This window comes from Ciconia boyciana, chromosome 1 (genome assembly GCF_034638445.1).
Source record: "Ciconia boyciana chromosome 1, ASM3463844v1, whole genome shotgun sequence".
In the NCBI taxonomy this organism is placed as follows: domain Eukaryota; kingdom Metazoa; phylum Chordata; class Aves; order Ciconiiformes; family Ciconiidae; genus Ciconia; species Ciconia boyciana.
Genome location: NC_132934.1, coordinates 150,860,387 through 150,880,564, shown reverse-complemented (window position 1 = coordinate 150,880,564; position 20,178 = coordinate 150,860,387). Strand labels below are relative to the sequence as shown.

Genomic DNA, 20,178 nt, shown 5'->3' with positions numbered 1-20,178 from the left:
AGGAGACGGCACATCAGAATAGCTGTGGCAGCAAATACACCCTTCAACAAGCTGGAGACGTTGCACGGAGTGCTCCTGCACTCACGTCACAGGGGTTTTTGTGGAATGGCCCCCATTAGATGCCCGTAGCGCTCCTTCCCTTTCCATTACTTCTGCTCACTCCAGCTGCTCGATGCACACGAACAGCAATGGTCTATAGCCAGACATGAGTGAACAACGTAGTTCTGCTTAAGCAGTTTGCATCGTCAGAGATACAGCTCTTCATCCCTCTCAGAGAAGAACCACCCCCTCCCCAATAACATTTCAAAATCCATTGCAGAATTTACTGGAACTGCTTCCAACGACACAAACCACACTGTCAGTATGAAAGATGAAACTGCGACGTAATGAAGAATCAATGCCCACTTCTGTGCAAAAACACAATCCTAGAAAGCTACAGACACATTCGGAAAGAGCAGCTCTCTTCTTTGGCCGTAATACTGCCTCGTGTTCGATCCAGTTCACCAAAGAAGACAACCCTGTATCACTAAAGATGATCTCATTGAAAAGCAGCTCCTAGGAAGTTTTCTTGCATCGGAGGCTTTAACGGCCAGCCCCGATGCAGCCCAACTAGCAGTGGTGTTTGCTCAGCACATTCTGGTGGTTTCAGAGACAAAGCCAGCATTCCCAAGGCTCGAGATAACCAAGCAGATGAAGTCATGCACTCCGGATGCTCCAGAAAGAAAAATGGATTTGGGGTGGGACAGGAGACCACATTCAGCATTACCACACAGAAAAGGAGGGGGAAAAAAATTCCCCTTTTAATGATTCTATACATGAATGACATGCTGGCATTACCAATAAAGTAGTATTTGAAGGGAGGGACCATTTAACGCCAGGAGAAGTCAGGCTCACACCCAGCCCATCTAGACACGGGCACTACAACGGAGCGTCTAGGCCTACGTGCTCTTCACAAGGGACAAAGATCTTTGGTGGCTACAGAGGGAGGCTAAAGCAAGTGGCTTCTTATTTTAAGGATCTCAATTAAGTGTTACCTTGTTATCATCCCATCTCTTTCGAGGAAGGTACTGCTAATACCAGTTGACAACACACAGAAAGAAAAGGTGAATCCCGTGCTTACAACAACCCCTTCCATTTTGGAGCCTGCCCAGGGAGCAGGCTAGGGCAGAGGAGGAGCGCAGAGCAGCTCTGGGTAGCAATACTTCAAAGGCAGCCCCAGCTTGGGAAGCAGGCCAGGATTAGATATTGATAACCACAAACATTTTTGAAAGCAACTGGGGTTTTAAGAGCCCTTGGGTTTTGGAGTTCAACTCCAAACACTTAAGGGAAATAGATTTTCAGCCCTTTCTAGAAAATCCTGTACTAGTTGCTTAAAAACTGAAATCATTGTATTGACCTACCCCTGAACTCCTGTGCCTTCTTTTTACATTCATCTCTGCCTGCAAGCCCTCCAGGGAGGGATCTGGCCTCACACTGCAGCATATTTCTGGGGCTTACATTGCAATTATTATAATGGACATCTTTCTTTTCAGATTGGGGGAGAGTTCGGTGAAAATTCTTTCCATTTGCATGTGTTTTCAATCATTTTTTCCTTCCTTCTTACACACACATCTCTTTCCCATTCAAAAATACATCATTTCCCTGCAGATAGCACAGCTGGATGGGTACAGCTCATTACTTTCTTAGAAGCTTCTTTTCTTCCAAATTCCTTATTTTTTTTTTAACTCTTGCTTTATGCTTTCTTCCACCTGGGTACGGACAGGCAGCTGCGGTCAGGCTCAATTCACTCCTATTGCCACCGAAATGGTAGCATGAAACTTGAACAGCGAAAATAGTTTATGCTTAGGCATTCCAGCCATGGAAAAAACATAGCTAGCATCTCTGTTGTCAAACATCCCGCTGTCTCTCGCTGCATTGATTTCACTTCATGCTGAGTCTAGTGGCAAAATCCCAGCGCTAATGAAGTTAATGGGAGTTTCACCATTGGATTCAAGACGGTTAGGATTTCACGCAGACTCTTCAGTCATAAAATTCCTTCTGCTCACCTCTGAGCTTAAAGACTGTGCCCGTTACACCCAGCACGGAGGATCTGGGGCTGATCCAATATCCTTTTAAGTTAATGGAAAGGCTCCCACTAACTTTAATGAGGACTGAGATAAACGGTTAGAGGATGAGAGCATTTTATTTGAGTGGTTGTTCTACAGCCGCTTACATTGTCTTTTTAACCCCTCATATACTATTTTTGTGCTTCTCTTATCCCCCATGTTATCTCAGTTGTTGCCGATAACGACTTTGCAAGAGTGGGGGAAAGGAGCCTCCCATCATAATCACTCAGGTTTTTACTCTTCCCTCCTCCTACCTTTCAATGTGAGCAGTAACTATTGAGGAAGTCTGAATACCAACAGAAGCATTCAGGAGAGAAAAATATAAAGATGTAAAAATACACTGGGGGGGGGGGGAATCTGCGTAACCGTGGTTGAGAACATGGCACAGCCTCAGTTATGCCTGCAGCTTACAGCAACCTCTCTGCATTAAGGTAATGTCTTTTGTTAGGAGGAGACATTAGTAACCAAACAGCTGTGACAGCAGAGTTGTGCTTAAGGGAAAAGTATTACTTTTGTACCGATGCCAATCAATAGATCTGAGTGAATGCTCTTCCCTTTCTGTGTGAGTACCGGTGGAGACTCATTTCTCCTTCTGATCTTTCCTGTTGCCTCCCTATCCTTCTTGCTGCATCAAAACCTCACACTTGGGTACCTCGGCTTTCTCTTGTTCTATCCCACCCTCAGTTTTTCTTCAAATACCATTCTACAGGGCACATCCTTAAAAAGGGCTTGCTTACAACTCTTACTACTGCCCATTTGTTTTAAATCCCAATCCTACAACTGGGAGGCAGTTTCTTTTATCCTGGATGAAGCAAGACATGAGAAAAGAGGTTGTGCTGATAATCCAGGTAAACTAGGTCCGATCCAAGTCTCCGAGCTTGAAGGAGGACTCTGGATGTCTGTGAGAGCTGGAGGACACAGACGCCCATGTGAACATTGTACAAACCTTCACCGTGTTTTCCCCCCAACCATGGGTATGAAATAGGGCTTTTTCTTACTATTTCACACCCATTATTTTTACCATTCTCTTTAAGCCCTGCTCCTGTTTTACGGCATGCTTGAAAACAGAGCAGAAGTTGCAGGGCTGAAACGACAGTTATCTGAAGCATCAGCCGAGGGGTTTTATTTCTGTGCCACTGGAGGGAAACACACTTCAGTCCTGGTCTTCCCACCCTCAAGCCCCCACATCCCCATTTTTTATTTTTTTTTATTCCAAGTGTATTCTCAGAGCAATTTATTCAAATGGAAATGAATAATCACCAGCTTAACAAAAGTCATTAGTCCCCTGTAAGCATGCTTCTGCATGAATCTATTAATTCTCATTTCCAAGTTTTCAGAGTTAAAGTGTTTGATATAGTACGTGCTACCTACTCTCTTTAATTAAACAACCTCCCACTGTTGAAGTGGGTGAAATATTTCATCAGTCAACAGCATGCACAGCCCTCACGGAGAAAGTTTCTGGGCTTGCCTGACACACAATAAAACACTGAACATCAGCTGAAGTTTCTCAGCTCACATTAAATCCCACTTGTGGCAGAAGCAGTGAGGGAATTAATGGCATCTTTATGGCATGTGCCTCAAGAGAGAATTGCACGGTTCAGATTTATATTGAATATCCTCGGCACCCTTCTTCACCGACTAAAGTGTGGCTCAGATCAACAGCAAAAATAAATTATTAATAACATCGCTAATCACCTGAATGACAGCAAATCAGTGACCTATAGGAAACAGTTTTGCAGCACCAATGCAATTTCAAGTGAATGAATGTCCCTTCACTAGTGTGATTCGCCACTTGGCAACTCCGGCAAGGCATCTGAGTAGCAGAGGGATACGCCGTCTAAGCAGTGCTGGAAAAGGAAGAGCCTAGCTGTGTTTATACTTCTCAGTGCTGCAAAGCATGTGGAAGAAGTGGGAGCTTTAACAAGCAGGTGGCAGAAAATACACAGTACCATTAGTTTTTCTAATTCTCTTTAATTCCCTCTATTTTTTGGGGTGTCTACAAAGAGTGAAAGCATTGGGGCAGTACAGACATTGGGGGTCATTTGACAGGGGTGCCCCGTGCACACCTGGGATCATGGCCCTGCTTGCACAGAGGAGCTTAGGACTAGAGGAGAGGCGAGCAGGAGAGCTGAGCACGGAGCGAGGGGACTCACCCTGAAGAGCTCAGGCACTTCAGTAACTCATGTTTTGGGGCCCAGAACTGAAAACTGGTGATTGCTTTGAGACTTTTAAGCTTTTAGGTCACTTTGAACAAGCTTCCCTTAAGTGCATGCAATTCAAGCCATTCCCCAAAGTCCCAGAGGCTTGACACCATCCCCTTGATGGAATCGGATTACAAGGAAAACTTCGGTCGTCCAAGAAACATCGCCTAATAACGAAGTCATCTCTGGCAGTCCCAGCGGACTGCAGTGTAGGAGGCTGTGAATCATTGAAGACGTGGGAAAATGGCAGCAAGAGAAAGAAAAAAAGACCAGCTTGCAGCAGATAAACAGGTGTAACCTAGCTAAATCCTTCTGCAAGCAGTTGTCGGAACCTGATCCCTGCCTGGAAACTCACTGCTCTTTTCTTTAAGTAGCCAGGCTCTGATACTAAACATCTTATAATGAATTCCAGAGTAATTACTGCAGTATTAGGCTTGTGAATCCAGCCAGCTCCAGCCAGCAGAGAAAAAAGCAACATCGCTAAGCAGCAAGGACTGAGAAGCTGAAACAAAGAGAACTCAAGAAGAACAAACTGCCAAACTTTATCTAAGCTCTGTGTTATATCACTATACCACCACAAAGATAAACATCAAAACCCATGAGATGAACGAATTGAAAACAACCACTCATAATATTTGAGCTCATTCACGTATTGATAAAATTCTCACTACAATGATGCAACAAGCGACTATCTCAAAAACAAGTCCCAAAACTGGGAATATGCCCAGGGACTGCCTGCTCTGTAATTCCAGAAGACTGAGGGAAAGTGTGTTTCTACACCCAGAGTTTATTTTCTAATGCTGGCTTATTATAGATGAACAAAATGTGCAAAATCCCTATGGGATGGGACCCTAAGGTCCAAGAGCGTAGGCACAGTAATACTGTAGCGTTCCTTGGAGAGCTGGAACATTATTCAAAAGGTGAAATAAAACAATTAAAACAAGAAAGCAATAGCATCCTTTTCTCCAACTTGAGGTTTCTCAGTCCAGAAGAAGTATAATATTCTTTAAATTCTTAATAGTAAGAAGGTTTTTTCCATTAAAAAAATATAATTTAAACCACTTTCCTCTAGCTAGGATAAAATAACATTAGGAAAGGGAGCTCTGGAGTTGGAGGGCTGAATTTTAACAATCAGAAACTCTGGGAAAAGCCATAGTGGTTTTATAGCAGAAAACCTAGGAAGTCAGGTTCAGTTAAAGAACAGTGCAATAGTTGATACCAAAGTAAGCATGAAACCCTCTTTCATATGACATTTTCTTTGCAGATTTGGCACCATCTCCACTTTTTATCATTTTTGCAAAATCGGTAAAATAAATATGCTTCACCTATGATAGTTTAGAAAACACAGATGTATAATTCAGTCAGCTGCTCTGCAACAGAAGCTAACATTTCTGATCCCCTCTATCCTCTAAAATTACACCTCTTAAAATCATACGGGTAAGTGCCTTAATACTTTCTGATATCAAACAGAAGTCAGTAAGAAATGAATTGTGTTACAGTTTGATCCAAACCCAAGTCTAGGCTTTGATCTTTCCATTACATTTCAGCCTGCCTTGGTATAAGCCCTTAGAAAACATGCAAAGTAAATGTTGATGCTCTTTGTGGTTATCGCATAATGTTGTGAGGCTCTTTGCAAATGATATTCTCTTTCTGCGCCTCAGTTCATGGCCACTGCCCATTAAAAACTGAAGCATTATCAAAGTAACAATCAGGGTGCCAGACAAAGGATATGAATCTGCATGCAGTATCTAGTTATGGAAAGCAGCCATGTACACAAAGGACGAGCTAGAAGTCTACAAAAACATGCAAAAAATTAAGTAAGCACTATCATGTTCTAACGCCTAAAAGAAAAATTTTAAGAAATATATATATGCAGAAGTACATGTGCACTTATCAGCCTAGGCAGCATCACTGAGGGTCAGCGATTTTGTGTCTGTCCTTGCATAATCACACAGGAATCTTGCTGAAGTACGTTAACAAGTTTGTATATTCAGCACATGGTGAGTGTAAATTGTAAGCATTTACCAGAAGACAGTACCAAGACGGGCCAGTTTCCTGAGTTCTAGGGCAAGAAATTAGGAGGGGACAAAGCACTGTCAAACTTCCCCAAGTCAAACTTCCCAAGTCAGAGAAAGAAGCATCTTCATTAACTCTTTCTATTTTTGCAGTACCTGGCTATCTGTCATCTTAGATGAGCATGAAAATCTCTAGCTGTCTAGATCACTATTTATCATAGCTTGATTTCAAAAGACTGTTCTTCCTACTTCTTGCTAACACAGATCCAAGCTTTTGGGAAGATATCTCTGCTTTCTTTTTCAGGCCAGTAAATGATGGATGTGGTTTTCATCACTGGGAAGCATAGCAGTCCAAAGCCCAGGGAAGGATTAGTTCAGAGCATCACGCTAAAAGTTCATAACTCACTTCTACCCATCCACCAGGGAGGAGATGGGTCCCGTCCAGAAGTCAGAAGGCCCCACAAGAACTGATGGGGAACCAGCAAAGAGACTGGGTCAGTCAATACCACTAACAAGAAAGGTGTATTTTAGTCCAATTCACTGCTTTGGCAACAGTTATGTTCTCCTGCTTTAGAAACAGAAGCACAGTGAATTTCAGTGCTTTTCAGGCCTTGCATTGCCCTAACATATGTGTACTGGTAAGTCTACTATTACAACTGTACGGTTATAGGAGGGCCAGCACAGCCATTAAGACCTCTGCATTGAAAAGAGCCAATTTAGAACTGATACGCACCACATTTTAGCTCTCCTCATCAAGTTTTACACAGCATCAGCTCCCGATCCAACTCATATCCATGTGGATGCAGAATGACATAGGCTTGACACAGAGCCTCATACTGCTGTTCCACTGGTGATGGAGCAATCCCTTATTTTCTGGATGCTGATGGTAGGCAACGCGTTCATCTGGTTATGGCAGAGGACAACCAGGTTCCCTGGCTGGCATGTGTACGACTACACAAGTGCAGCAATTTTTCATATTCAATGGGAAAGGCTGGTGTGAGGAGAAGCAGGCTCAAGGGTTTTTTTCCCCGAAGTATCAGACTTAAGGTTGGAATAAATTTGAACAAGTACCAGGGCTGCAAAAGAGATCGCAGAAACCAAAGGGATATGCGTCCCCAAGCAATCAGTGTGGTGGGGAAGGTGGAAGAGTGGAGGGACTTTAATGCAATCACGGGCACGACTGCGATTGTTCAAACACTGTCTCTCCCTTCAGAGAGCACTGAGCTCATCAAGGATTAGTCACCCATGTGCAGTCCAGGGCAAGTCTGCACACATGTTCAAATGTAATCAAACCTTTCCCCAGTAATCACCCTGCTATGCAAAGGTGTGCACTGATTCTGAAAGGATAAGCGAGTTAGTTCTGGAACAATGCAAATTTGAAGAAATCTTTTAAATGGAGGGAAAATAAACACGTGCATACACACATCTATCCAAGACAAAGGAGATTTCTTAAGATGTCTTCATTTCCTGCCGCAGAAGCAGAGGCTGACTGCTTATTCAAGCCCACTGCGGTTTATGCTCGGTCTCTGCATCTGAAGAGAAAAAGCAAGAACTCTTTCAGAACGAAACTGAAGTTCCTCCGGCATGGCCCTGCGGAGCCTGGTCCCTTAGCAAATGCCTTGTGCAATCATTTTGAACTTCCCTCCTGCTCACTGGTGCCAACGCATGTATCATCGCATTCGCGTGGGTGAGCGCGCTCTTAATAGCGTTATCTGTCACCAGTCCTTTTATGATGCTTCATTTCCATGGCTCCTCGGTGTATGCTCTTTGTCTGCTCTCCATCATCATTGTACAGTACACAGCAATTATTCTGGCTGCTCTCTTCAGTTTGAGCTGTTCCTTCCTTTTGTATGTGGGCTGGGTTGTTTTTTTTTTCTTTTTTGATTAAAGGGCTTTGTTTACAGTATCAGGTTTTTGAATGAAGATTTATAGCAGACTCCATAATTATAATAGTCCCAATAAACAGTACGAACTGTCATTTACAGCTACAACACAGTGTTATAGTTATACGCCAGCATAACATCTCCACTATGTCAGCCTAACTATGCATCGATGCACTTCAAGCAAATCAGATCTCCCAAAAACTGCTACTGCTGAATTGCAACTCTCTTGGAGGAATTCTTGGTATTTTCTCTCTTCAGTACCGGAAAATACCATCCAGTAGGTCAAGGAGAAGAAACTTAGGCAAGCAGGAAAGGAGGGGTGGGCAACTACCCCCAAATACCAACATAACATAAGAATTTCACTGCCCCTGTTTTGATGAGCATGCTATGTGACATTTGGGGTAAATATGCAGAAATACTGACCATGTCATTTTCCCCTCCCTATTTCAGAGTTGCAGCTCCTTAGTCTGTTTGAGCACCAAGCCTTCACCAGTGAGAACACAGGCACTGAAGCCCTAAGGTCAAGCTGCTGATTTAGGCTGGGATTACATCGTCCAATGAACCACCTCTGTGGATGATAAGAACAGGTTTGCTCAAGCAATACAGTTGGCTTGACAGCCTATTCCTTGCTGTGCCCACGGCACAAATACAGCTCCACCCAGGAAAGTGGGCCTGCTTCTTTGCAACCTGGATGTGTAAGGGAGAAGTGTGGAGTACAGCCGTTTTTCCTGTCCATTAGGTAGGCTCTAAATATTAAAGGTTGAAAATGGAGGGAGAGGAGAGACAATTGAAGAAGGAAGGAGGAACTGAAAAACTTGAGAAGCTTTAGGGCACAAGAGGTAAAACAGAGGATGAAAGAAGGAAAAGCGGAGTAGGAAACCAAGTGCAAATGGGGCAGGAAGGCAGTGCAGAACAAAGCACAGGACGAGCAGGATTCCTGGAAACTCAACCAGCTCAAATGGAAGCAATGCCAGACCACACACAACTGCACTAGAAAACACACAAGAAAAATTCATTCATCTGAGTCATCATAAAAGTAAAATTGTTGCAGTTAACAGAAAAATAACAAAAATTCAAGCTAGATGACTGCGTGGTGCCCTATCCTCAAAGGTTCAGCACTGTATTTAGCATGAGCAGCTTGGTTTCAGATATGTTTCTGAAGGTGGTTGGGTTTGTTTTTCAAAAATTCTACGAATATTGCAGAATTAACCTTCTGCTAATGCTGAGGAAAGCAGTCTCCTACTTCCATCCATAACTAAAGTAGTTCCTGGCACTGCATTATATAATGAACTTCTCCATTCCTACAGTTTTAAAATTACTCACAAGCATTTACAAAGTGATTTGATTTAAACCAGAACTGTAACCTGTTCCCTTTAGCATGAAGTGCTCCCAAGAACTAGCATAAAGTAGGAAAGCACCTTCGGTTCTCATTTCCCCCACCACCAGATCATGCAATTAATCAAGAAGGGTATTATTTCCCATCAAGCCAACAATTGGATGGAAACGCTGTTGTTCCAAATGGTCCACAAAGTTTCTAACGGCCAAGGAGACCTTCCAGAAAGTAACAGGACTGCCAAAGACAGATGCACGTGCATTTTTGAGGAAAAGGTGAAGGGGACAAAAAGGGAAAGAAAAAAAAAAACCCAAAGTCAAATCTGATGTTAGTTTAGGGGCACAAGTCTCAAAGACCACAGTTAAAAAACTTGAGATATTGCCATCAAGGGGCCCATGATTGGTAATCTAACACCACATGGCAAAGGACTGAGCTGAGACTGCTAACTTTTGAAACATGCTCAGACTTCTCATTTTTGCAGAAGAGGTTACACCAAAGAGCATCAGAAGGCTGACAGCATAGGTGTGCTATATACCGCATCAGAAATCCCAGCTAAAAAGAAATTACATATTTCTCTTAGACCATCCTGAATTTCATAGCAGAATGATTTCACAGAGACAAGCCAGAGAAGTGGCACATCTGATCAAAGTTACCTGTTTGCACAAGAAACAACTCTCTGCATTAATAACACAGAACATCAAACACTGATAACATCAACACCTACTGCTGAATTAGTAAGGGCAAAGGACAAAAATAATTGGATTAAAAGAACTCTCTATGCCACCCATCCATTACTGGTGAACACTCATTCAACAACTTGCTCTTCACCTTGAACTCTGTGCTTAGCCCAAGCCAGCTGCACAAGAGCCTTGACTACGTTTATGGAAGTCTCTTCTAACATAATCACAGCTACCTCGTCTTCAGTGGAAACAGGTTATGCCAGCACAAAGTCAGGCCAACACTGGTGCAAAACCAAGTAATGCGGAGCATCCCACTTTTCACTGGGATATAAACCTGGAAGGATTTTCAGTAGGAGAGCAGCCACAAACACCAGTACCCTTCACTTTTCTTAAGGTCTCAATGTCCATTTTCCCTCCTGCAATGCAATTTACTTCTAAATAAACAGACAGTACACCAAAAAAGGGTTAAGTTTCACTTTTACAAATTAGCTATGCATATTCAACTGAAAATAAACATCTAATTCTCCGAAGAGAAACCATCAGATACTTGCTTCATGATCCCAGGAGCCTTTTCTCTCTGCCTGTCTGCTGGTGCCCTTACCCGTGATTCTTTATGGCTGTATTATCATCATCATCTATGGACTTAGTATTCCAAACATACCAGCCACCCACAACTGAAGGGCTTCTTTGCATTACAAATTATAATTGCACTGAATGCACTACTGGTTCTGTGACATAAAAAGGAACAACAACAAAAAAAAATCATCAAGCTTATTTTAACCTGACAGAGTTGAACCCAGGTGAAAAGCTAAATCAGTAACCCACGGAACCCACTAATTAATTACCATATAGATGTATGTATCCAATCTAATGGAGATCAAAATTAAAAAAAAAAAGTAACCCATTAATCACCACCACAGTTTCAATTACTGTGAGAACTGAATAGCTGGGAGAGTAATACCAGTTAACATATTCTCTGTGGCCTGGCTCACACCCAAAGAGATGCTTCTTGGAAAGAAGCTCAGAAGGAAAATTTGGGTTGAAAACTGGAACAAGACACCTCTTTTGAAGTCTTCCCCCAAAAAATCAAAACAAAAAAACCCCACCACCACCAAAGAAGTCCCACAAATCACAGTTCCCCCCTTTTGAAGATTACTGCTATTTTCTAGAGTAGGACATTGAGATTAACAATTTTATCCATCCATTCCTTCATTAAGCTGAACCAAGTCAGCATTAATTTGTTAACCTTTGTAATACTTCACACGCTAGTGCCAGATGAAGTCAAGCTAAACTCCAAACTAAATTCACTTAAGAAAACAGAAAATAACATTTCTTACCTGTTACTTTTTCCTCATAACTGTGGACTCCCACTGCCGAAGAAAATCTGTCAAATTAAAAGGACGTCTTTTTTCTTTTCTTTTTTTTTAACCTCCCACTCCTAAAACATTTAATATTACCACATATGAAAGAAAATGCAGGGAAAAACTTGTCCAATCTGTCAATGGTTACATGCCACTTCTGTTAGTCAGCTTCTGTATGAGCTTGGGTAGATATTTCAAATAACAACAGGGGAAACGATCTATTGTATAACAAGAAAAGAAACACCAAGAATATGCCAGAAAAACTTGCATTTTAAAATACAAAAGTAGCACAGGGTTCCAGAGGCATGCAAAGGACCAGAAAATATTATAGTTTTAAGTATAATATATATAGGTTGTATTTCACGTTAAGCCAATTTAGGTCAAAAAATATTCTGTGTGTGGATTTTCCAACAAACTATAACTATATCCAACAGCTGTAGATGTGAATACCCATTTAAAATAGAGAAAAAGACAACAAGCTATTGCATTTGCAAGACACCAGCACAAGAACATACACATATTAGGCACTGTTATCATATACTGAAGTTGGTGCATATTTAGGTTGCAATTGCAGTATACTTTCTAGAATAGTATTGCACAACTGATTTACTTGTTACTTAAAAGCCTATTCCACCTAGGAGCAACTAGTGAATGAACAGCAGCATTTACCTGCATCCTCCTTTTACTCTGAAACCTTTCATTCATGTGGTCCAGGTGATCTATAACACTATATTCAGGACTGTGCACCCTGTACTCTTGCTGGTTTACACTTGTCCACTTCTTAAAAAAGGCACTGAATTTTGGATGTACCAAAGAGGAAGGAATAGAAGGATTCACAGTTCACTGTAGTGCACTTTAAGAGCTGGGAGTTACTTTAGCGATACACCTTTCACAGTTTATCAGTATAAATATGTTAACAACTTTCCATTTAAAAAATGAGTCATTCCCATCCCACTACAGTAAGAAAACAGAACTCAGAGGCAGATTCTGGAGACTGCACAGGTTTCATTTACCTCTAAATCACTGAATTAAACTAGTTTAAGAGCAAGAAGGAACAAAAGCCCTTACAGTTATTTAGCAGCTCTTGCCAAGTAAATTGCCAGACCTAATCCAAAAGAAGTGTGACCCCTTTTCTAGTTTTTGATTTTATAATTTAGGCAAAATCTGACTCATTTGTATAAGTAAAATTGTATAGTGGTATTTTAAAAGTACTTCAACTTTGTGTTATAACAAAAGTTATTGTTCTAAGTGGGGAAGATCCCTTAGTGAAACCATTAAACCAGGCAGCAAACTTTACAATATAGAAAAGCTACAATAAAGGCTTGGAAGAACAGCTATAAACATTAAGGATTTCATATAAATTTATGAGACAAAAATATCTGAAGAGAACACTAAACAGAATCATTCAAGAGTGGGACTTTACAGTCCATTCATATAGTCTATATTCATGTTAATTACCCAACCGCATGTCTTCATTGCCTCTTCTCTCCTCTCCCCAAAAGCAAAGACTGAGCAAACCTTTTGCTTTTATAATACAGCAGATCCATGTGACTACCTGGCATGCTCTCAGTTCACCCTTAGATTAATCCTTTAATAATTTGTCCCCACCTAATACATGACTACCCTCAATACTCAATCAGGTCAGCCACGGTTACCTGGTACCCAGCTGTGCGGTATTTTGCTGACAGAGGCTCCAAGCCAGCTGAACACTGCACAGCAGTATTGAGTGTTTCTGCTGTACTTCTCTGCAAGACACTCAGGCTGGGACTCAGGACCATGCCATGGGTTCATGCTTCTTCCAATTTGGATCTGGCTAGCAGCTGCCTGGCTTGGGACCCCTGCAGAAGCTTGTTTGCATTTATCTGCAAACCAGTGTAAACCTTGAAGCTCTCCAACATTTGTGCCCAAATACCACCATCAGTAACAGCAGCACGGCAGTGTAGGCGCCTGCGCAAAGAGCAGCAGCTCCCAGTTGGCACGGGGCTATACACCACGCTGGAGTGGCTGGCGTGACACTAGGCCCCCCACCCCTTGGAAAATGTCTCATACACGCATACTTTCATAAGACTGAACAGCACAAAAGCTGGGACCAAGGACTACACTGTAGATATTTATGAAGAACAGCTACCACAGCATCCTTTAAATAAAACATCCTCAGAAGAGCAGTGCTACAGAACAGATGGGCTATGATGTGTAAGTTCAGAAGTGACAGGATTTTGACTGTCTTTTTGTGCTTACTCAAGGTAGGGCTACTCGGTGATACCACAAACGGTCGAGATAACTGAAGAGAGAGCTCATCGACAAGCTCTTGGAGCTAAAAGTGAAAACATGGATCTCAAATTCCTGCCACTGCATGGAAACTACAGCAACTGCTATGGATTCAGACACCTCATTCACATTCCTGTGTAAACACCAGCAAGGCAAGAAAACATTAACAGCTGTACAGAAATAATACTTAAAAGTACAACTTACACACCTGTATGAAGCAGGTATGATTAAAAAAGCCAGACTGAATACCATAAAGAAAAACCACCACTTCTACTGCATCAGAAATTATTTGAGCCTTTAATGAAAACTGCAGGTGAAGAAATTCAGGTCACCACAATTCCTCTCATCTTAAAAAATCCCACACACCCCCAACCCCAAGCTTTGACAAAGAGACTTTAAGTAGTCAAAAATAAGGGTGAGGTTTTGTCAAATGATAGAAAGGTACTTATAAAATAGGAAAATAAAAATAAAATCCATGTCTATTGCCCCTTTATTAAGCAGTTAGTACTGAAGATTGTTAATGCTTAGGCCCAATCCAGCAAATGAGGTCAAAAAGGCAGCAAAACTTGCAGAGACTTATCTCAATTAGTAAAGATGGGAACAACTGAAGAACTATTAATGAGCCTGTTGAATGGAAAGCATGCTGATTAAATACAGCGTGGGCAAAACCAAGATGAGGCTTGTTTCAAAAAAAGTAACTCGAGCTAGTCTTTCACACTGCTGGGCTGTAAATTAACTAACTGCTTCCAAAACAAAATACTTCAACAATTCACACCTCAATACACAGCAGCTGTTTACAGAGGATGAGGTAACAAAAAAAAAAAAAGATTTGATAAATCCATTAAGATATAAAGCATATGGTAAGAACTTCATTTATATGTCTATCTGATTTAGTTCTAAGCTATTAAGACTAAAAAGGGGTTGGGAACTAAGAGAGCTTGTAAAAAGCCCCTATAAAAAGGGATGATCTTTGGAAAAAAGATTGCAAGAGGCATGCAAAGGCTCCTGGAACAGGAAATATGGGGAATATTGCAGAAAAATGAACAAGGGGCATGAAAGAGTAATTGCAGTAATCAGTTTACTGAAAAGGAAAACTATTCCCATATATCATTTTTCCAAATACTACAAAGAGTCAATGAAACTGAAAAGCAATTCACTCAAACCTGAAATTACTCATACAACATACAGTTGACTTTCTTAACGTTATTGCCATACTCAGTACATGCTTAGCTTCACCTAAAGAAAGAACTAGGTATTAGAAGGCAAAAACCTACATTCTCTGCAGAATTCACTTCATGAAGTTTAAGCAGCAGCCCACTGTGGAGTCCTTCTGTAGGTAGATTGCAAACAACTGGTACTTCTCACCAACTTCCTAAGGAAAGCTTCTATATTCTTAGAAGATAGTCACAGGTAGGTGCTCTTCAGGATAATGCATGACCATTCTGGATTGCTCTGAATCACTGCTTTCCTTCATTAAGCCGGACCAAGCAGAAGTGTCACTGCCCAATTTTTAGTTAATGCACGTACAGAAAAATACAGTTGTTAATTCAAATACAGTTGTCAATTCAGATAACCTTACAGAAATAAGATTTCAAGAGTGGTGGGAAAATAGTACGCGTGTAGAACTTCAAAAATTGTAATTGCCCCTCAGGTCTGAGCAAGACTGCAATTCATTCGCAGACGTACCAGTGCAGTCTCCTGGCAGTGGTATGATTTACACGAAAGCAAGTCAGACGGCACTGGTGTCTGCTTAACCTACACTGGAGTTATGCACAGAGGTAACTGTACTACCACTGGCTGAAATACAGAATAGATAAGGAACATGTTTTAATAGCAAAAAGGTACCAGGAAACAGCTCCATCTTGCAGTTTTCATTAAAGCTATGAATGGACTTACTTATCACAGAAACAAGTAACACAGAGCGTGTTAGACACTGCCTCATATCAATCTGTCCTCTGCAGTTGCAGAAGTCTTCTTTTTAGGCCACACAAATTCCAAGATAAACAAATTCATTATTCCCTCTATTTTACCTTGCTAAAGCAACACCAGGACTACCACCCAAGGATAAATCCAGTACTCCATCATGACATAATACCTTTTTTATTACAATATCCAAAAAACTGAGTATGCAAGATTTTGAGATCTCACGATCCCTTCTTCAATCTCAGGAATGTGCCATCTAAAGACTGTATATTTAAACCATAAAGGAGTTTAAATGTAAAGAAAAGAGAAAAATGCATTTTCTTCATAAACATTCTGTGTGTGTCTTCCTACCAACCACGCCATCCTCTGTAAAACCCGAAGATTTCTTTCTGTAAAGCAAATATATATATAGTGTTGGTAGCCCGCCCCACCCCATCCCAAGATCAGTTTTTATTAATCTTCTGTATTAGTGTCAACAATCAGCTACAGATACATATTACTTTGAGAATTAAATACATAATCGTTTAATTCAAACAAGCAGAAGGGCAAGAGGAAAAAGCATTATGTGGATGGCACATTTGGTTGTAGATTACTAAAACATTCAGCCTTTACAATTCAATGATTCTTTCTCTAGTAATCAACTTTCAAATAAAATTTCTCTTTGTTGCAATTACAGACCAAAATACACTAGATAGTTTTCTTTTACTACAATCTTACCATAGTAGCTTAAGAAGTACTATTACAAAATGCTTTTAATTAGTGTACTCTTTACAAAGAGTCAGAGAGGCAATGTAATAGCAGAGTACAGTGTAAAGAGTGCTTCTAGGAACTAGGAGTTTTTGTAATATACTACTCGGTAAGCGATATAGCTACAGAACTCACAGCCACAACTGTTATGTCTATTCTCTCTCACTTAAGTAGCTGCAGCTTCAGTGCATTCAAACTGTGCCCGATGTCTCTGAACGGAGAGTTCTGCCTGCGTGAGCAATCTGAACAGATTAACACTGGTTTGAATTGAAAACGCCCCTCCTTGATCTGAGCTAACTATGTAAACGTACACAGGAGAGGGGAGTTTTGAACTCAGCCGGGAAGGTGAGTGCTCGCCTCGGCCACCCAAGGGAAACTCTCAACCTGAAGAGAGGTGGTCGGAGATTAACAGAACTGGAACACAAAGAGAGGCAAACAAAAAAAAAGGACAAACAGCAACCGACAGAGCAAACACTTTAGAAAGAGCCTATTCCTTAAGCCTGCTTCAGATATTGCTCTGCTCTATAAAAGTGAGTTTAGGACCTAAGGCTTGTAAGTTGTAAGAGGCCCAGGTGGCCAAGTCCATCTTCAACGTCACTGAAGTGCTTTCACAAGATATAGCTTTTCCCCGTGTTCACTGGTGAAGATGGGAGCCTTTTTGTAGTGTTCCACCAACTCATCCATAGTATTAAAGCGACGCTGCCCAATACAATAGACATTGTCCACGAGCTGCACCTTGAAATGTTTGTTCTTCCCCGACGCCTTTAGAGATACCGAGAAGTCACTGGGCTGTTGAGAAGAATTCAAAAAGAAAAAAAAAAAAAGAATTACATGAAAGTGAACAAAATGAAGGCGTAATTTTGTGGTTTCAGGAACAAACTGTGTCATATAGTTGATGGTAATTTATGCTAGTCTTTGTTCCACAGCTTTTGCTACTTAAGAAACCCAATAGTCTATTATTCAATAAATAATTGCCATCATTATTAACGTGCACAGTTAAGTCAGTTAAGTGAAAGCTCCCCAGATGCACAGCCTTAAGTTGCCAATTACATGACTAAATTGCAAATATTATCTAGAAGCACGAGAATGTCAAGGAGAAGGGAAAAAACTTTCATCATATATAGTTTCCTTGCTAGAGAGTCCTGGAGAAAGCAATTATTGCAATATTGCTTGGGCAAGATGAAGAAAATTCCCCATATCGCTTTTTTTAGAGCCGTGACCACTAGAGGGCTGTTCTTGCTTTGCATTGCAAAAGACAAAAACACATTCACCTTTTATCTTCATTACCACATGAATGGGGAATAATTTCTCCTATTGAGTACCCTTTTTTGTAAAAAAAGATAAAGCTATAGAATAAAAACACAGTACAAATCTCACCATCAAACCACCACCCACAAAAGACAGAATTTAAGCACTAATTAAGTTATTCAAGACAGAACAATTTCACATGATAAATCTCTTCGTCTTGGCTATTGGTTGTTCTAATGAAGAGAGTGCTGTCGTCCAAACAGCTGGGATGAGACCATTCCGCTTTCTGCACGACATGCTGCCGCAGGAAGGTAGAAAGGACACGCTGTCCCTCGCTTCCAGCTGAGCTCCATCTCCAGCCATCAACTGCTGCTGGCTGTAGAGATGGGAGTACGGGCTTTGCCCCTCGAGAGGTGGCTGGAGGCGGGTGTTGCCAGCCAGCAGGAAAATGGAATTATAAAAAATAAAACGCACACACCAGAGTTTGTAGCAAGCACTTAATGGAGATAAGTAACGCCTGATGACACTCTGGAGGCAAGGCTGCAGGGTCTCTGCCCACTGAAGGCATGGCTTCATTCTGCCTGAAAGGCAGAAACTGTCGAAGGCACATGCCAGACTTCAGACGCAGCCTTCCTGCAGTCCTTCAGTCCTCCCCACCACCATGCTACTGCAGTCGGGCCAACACTGCAAACCTGAACTCGTCCAGGCTAAACAAAACCCACAAGGGACTTATCTGGTTCACAGCATCATCTTACGAACAACCCCAAGTGCAGCTGCAGCACAGCAGAGGACTGAGCAGGGGGGAGCAGGAGCCCTCGGATGTTACTGCTGTCACCAGACTTGGGTGCATGAAACCACAGCCTCCTCTACACTGTGTCTGGGGAGTCAGATACACACTGAGTACGTACCCAAGTAAGCTGAAGGACAGCATTTTCTCAGGCACGCTGTCTTTCTTCCTGCAATGATGTGGGTCTCTGCCCTACACATCCCCCATGTTCTGCCTATCCCAAAATCTCCTCCATTGCATCTCCCCCTTACCTGTTTTAGTACTGATACCTTCTCTGCCTTCCCCTCCAACTCCATCTGCCCTGCCCAGAGCAGACAAAGCTCCTGCCATGCCTGTTGAACTGGCTCTGGCCCAACTCCCCAGGCTCACACCTCAGCTTTGGGCAACAGCTCTTCCCCCGTTGCGCTGCTCAAGCCAGCAGCTACCTCCCCACACCTCTGGACTAACCCTCTTCTACCTCGAGCCACTACATTCCAGATCCACAAACATCACTTCTTTAAAAAGTATTTTACATAACAACCATAGGAGAACTACTGCTTCCATCTATAATCCAGTGCCACCGGCCTTGGCCGGGTCAGTGCGGGCTCCATCAGGAAGGCTGCCTCAGGCATCAAGCAGCTCCAAAGCCACTGGCTCAAAATACACTCAACACCCCCCGTGACTGCCAAGAGGAGAGGACTGGGGAGGGTGGGGGAAAGGGATGGACAGAAATGTGCATAAGAGCTTATCTTTGGGGTTTCCAACGCTCCACCCAAGATATGTTTCACACCCTGTCATCCATCCCTAGCTCCAAGTTTGAAAACTGCCATTTTAAGCCATTTTAGCTCTGATATTAAACCCCTGCCTCAGGAGCACCGCAAACAAGGCTGCACAGAGCTCGCACTAAGACTGACCTATTTTCAACACCTACACTACTGGGTTAAAGCTAAGCCGGGTGTACCAACACCGCGCTGTGGTTAAGACCCCGAATGCAGTGTGGACAAACCCTCTGGCAGCCATAACCACACAGGCCTAGGACCTGTTTCAATGGACATCTCCATAGCCCTAAGCAGCAGCCATTAAATGGTAACAAAGCACAGGCTGGCACAAACGAAGCTCTGCAGAAGCTCTGGGACCCTGGGCTCATGGAGGAGAAATTTGGGGCATGGGCTCTGGGCAGCGTGCTGATTGCTGTGCTCTAAACACGGGCTACCAGGCAGGTCCATAGGGTCTCTTCAAGGACAGCACTGAGGGGATTACTTACAGACTAGCTGCTTAGGATTCAAAAAACAAGATCAAGTCTTGCTGACTACTTTCTGCTGCTTCCATGGGCGATGCCTATGCCAAACGAAAACCAGTAACCAAAAGGCCCTCATTTAAAATAAAGACCTTACAAACGGGAAGTCCATAATCTGACCCAAACACATTTTTTTGTTTTAGGAACAGGAAAAGACGTTATAACAAAAGTTTAAAAATAAGTGAAATAATAATTTTGTGCTCAACAAAGTTTTAATGTTTTCTAACAAAGCACAGTTGTTTTCAGCATGTCAAAATTATGAGTTTTCAGAGCTCCTTGTATCTGCTAAGAATCATTATCTTTAGACCAGAAAGGACGTGCTAATGACACACAAAGAGGTGCTGGAATAGG

General features: G+C 42.0%; 1 protein-coding gene across 1 annotated transcript in view; it reads right to left on the bottom strand.

Moving 5' to 3' along the window:
• Window positions 1-16,269: 16,269 nt before the first annotated feature.
• The window catches only part of NCK2 (NCK adaptor protein 2), an 87,882-nt gene continuing 83,973 nt past the window's right edge, over window positions 16,270-20,178 (bottom strand). Inside the window, exon 5 of the mRNA XM_072849774.1 lies at window positions 16,270-17,305. Coding sequence (XP_072705875.1) covers window positions 17,111-17,305 — 195 coding nt within the window. The 3' untranslated portion in view covers window positions 16,270-17,110. The remainder of the gene's footprint in view (window positions 17,306-20,178) is intronic.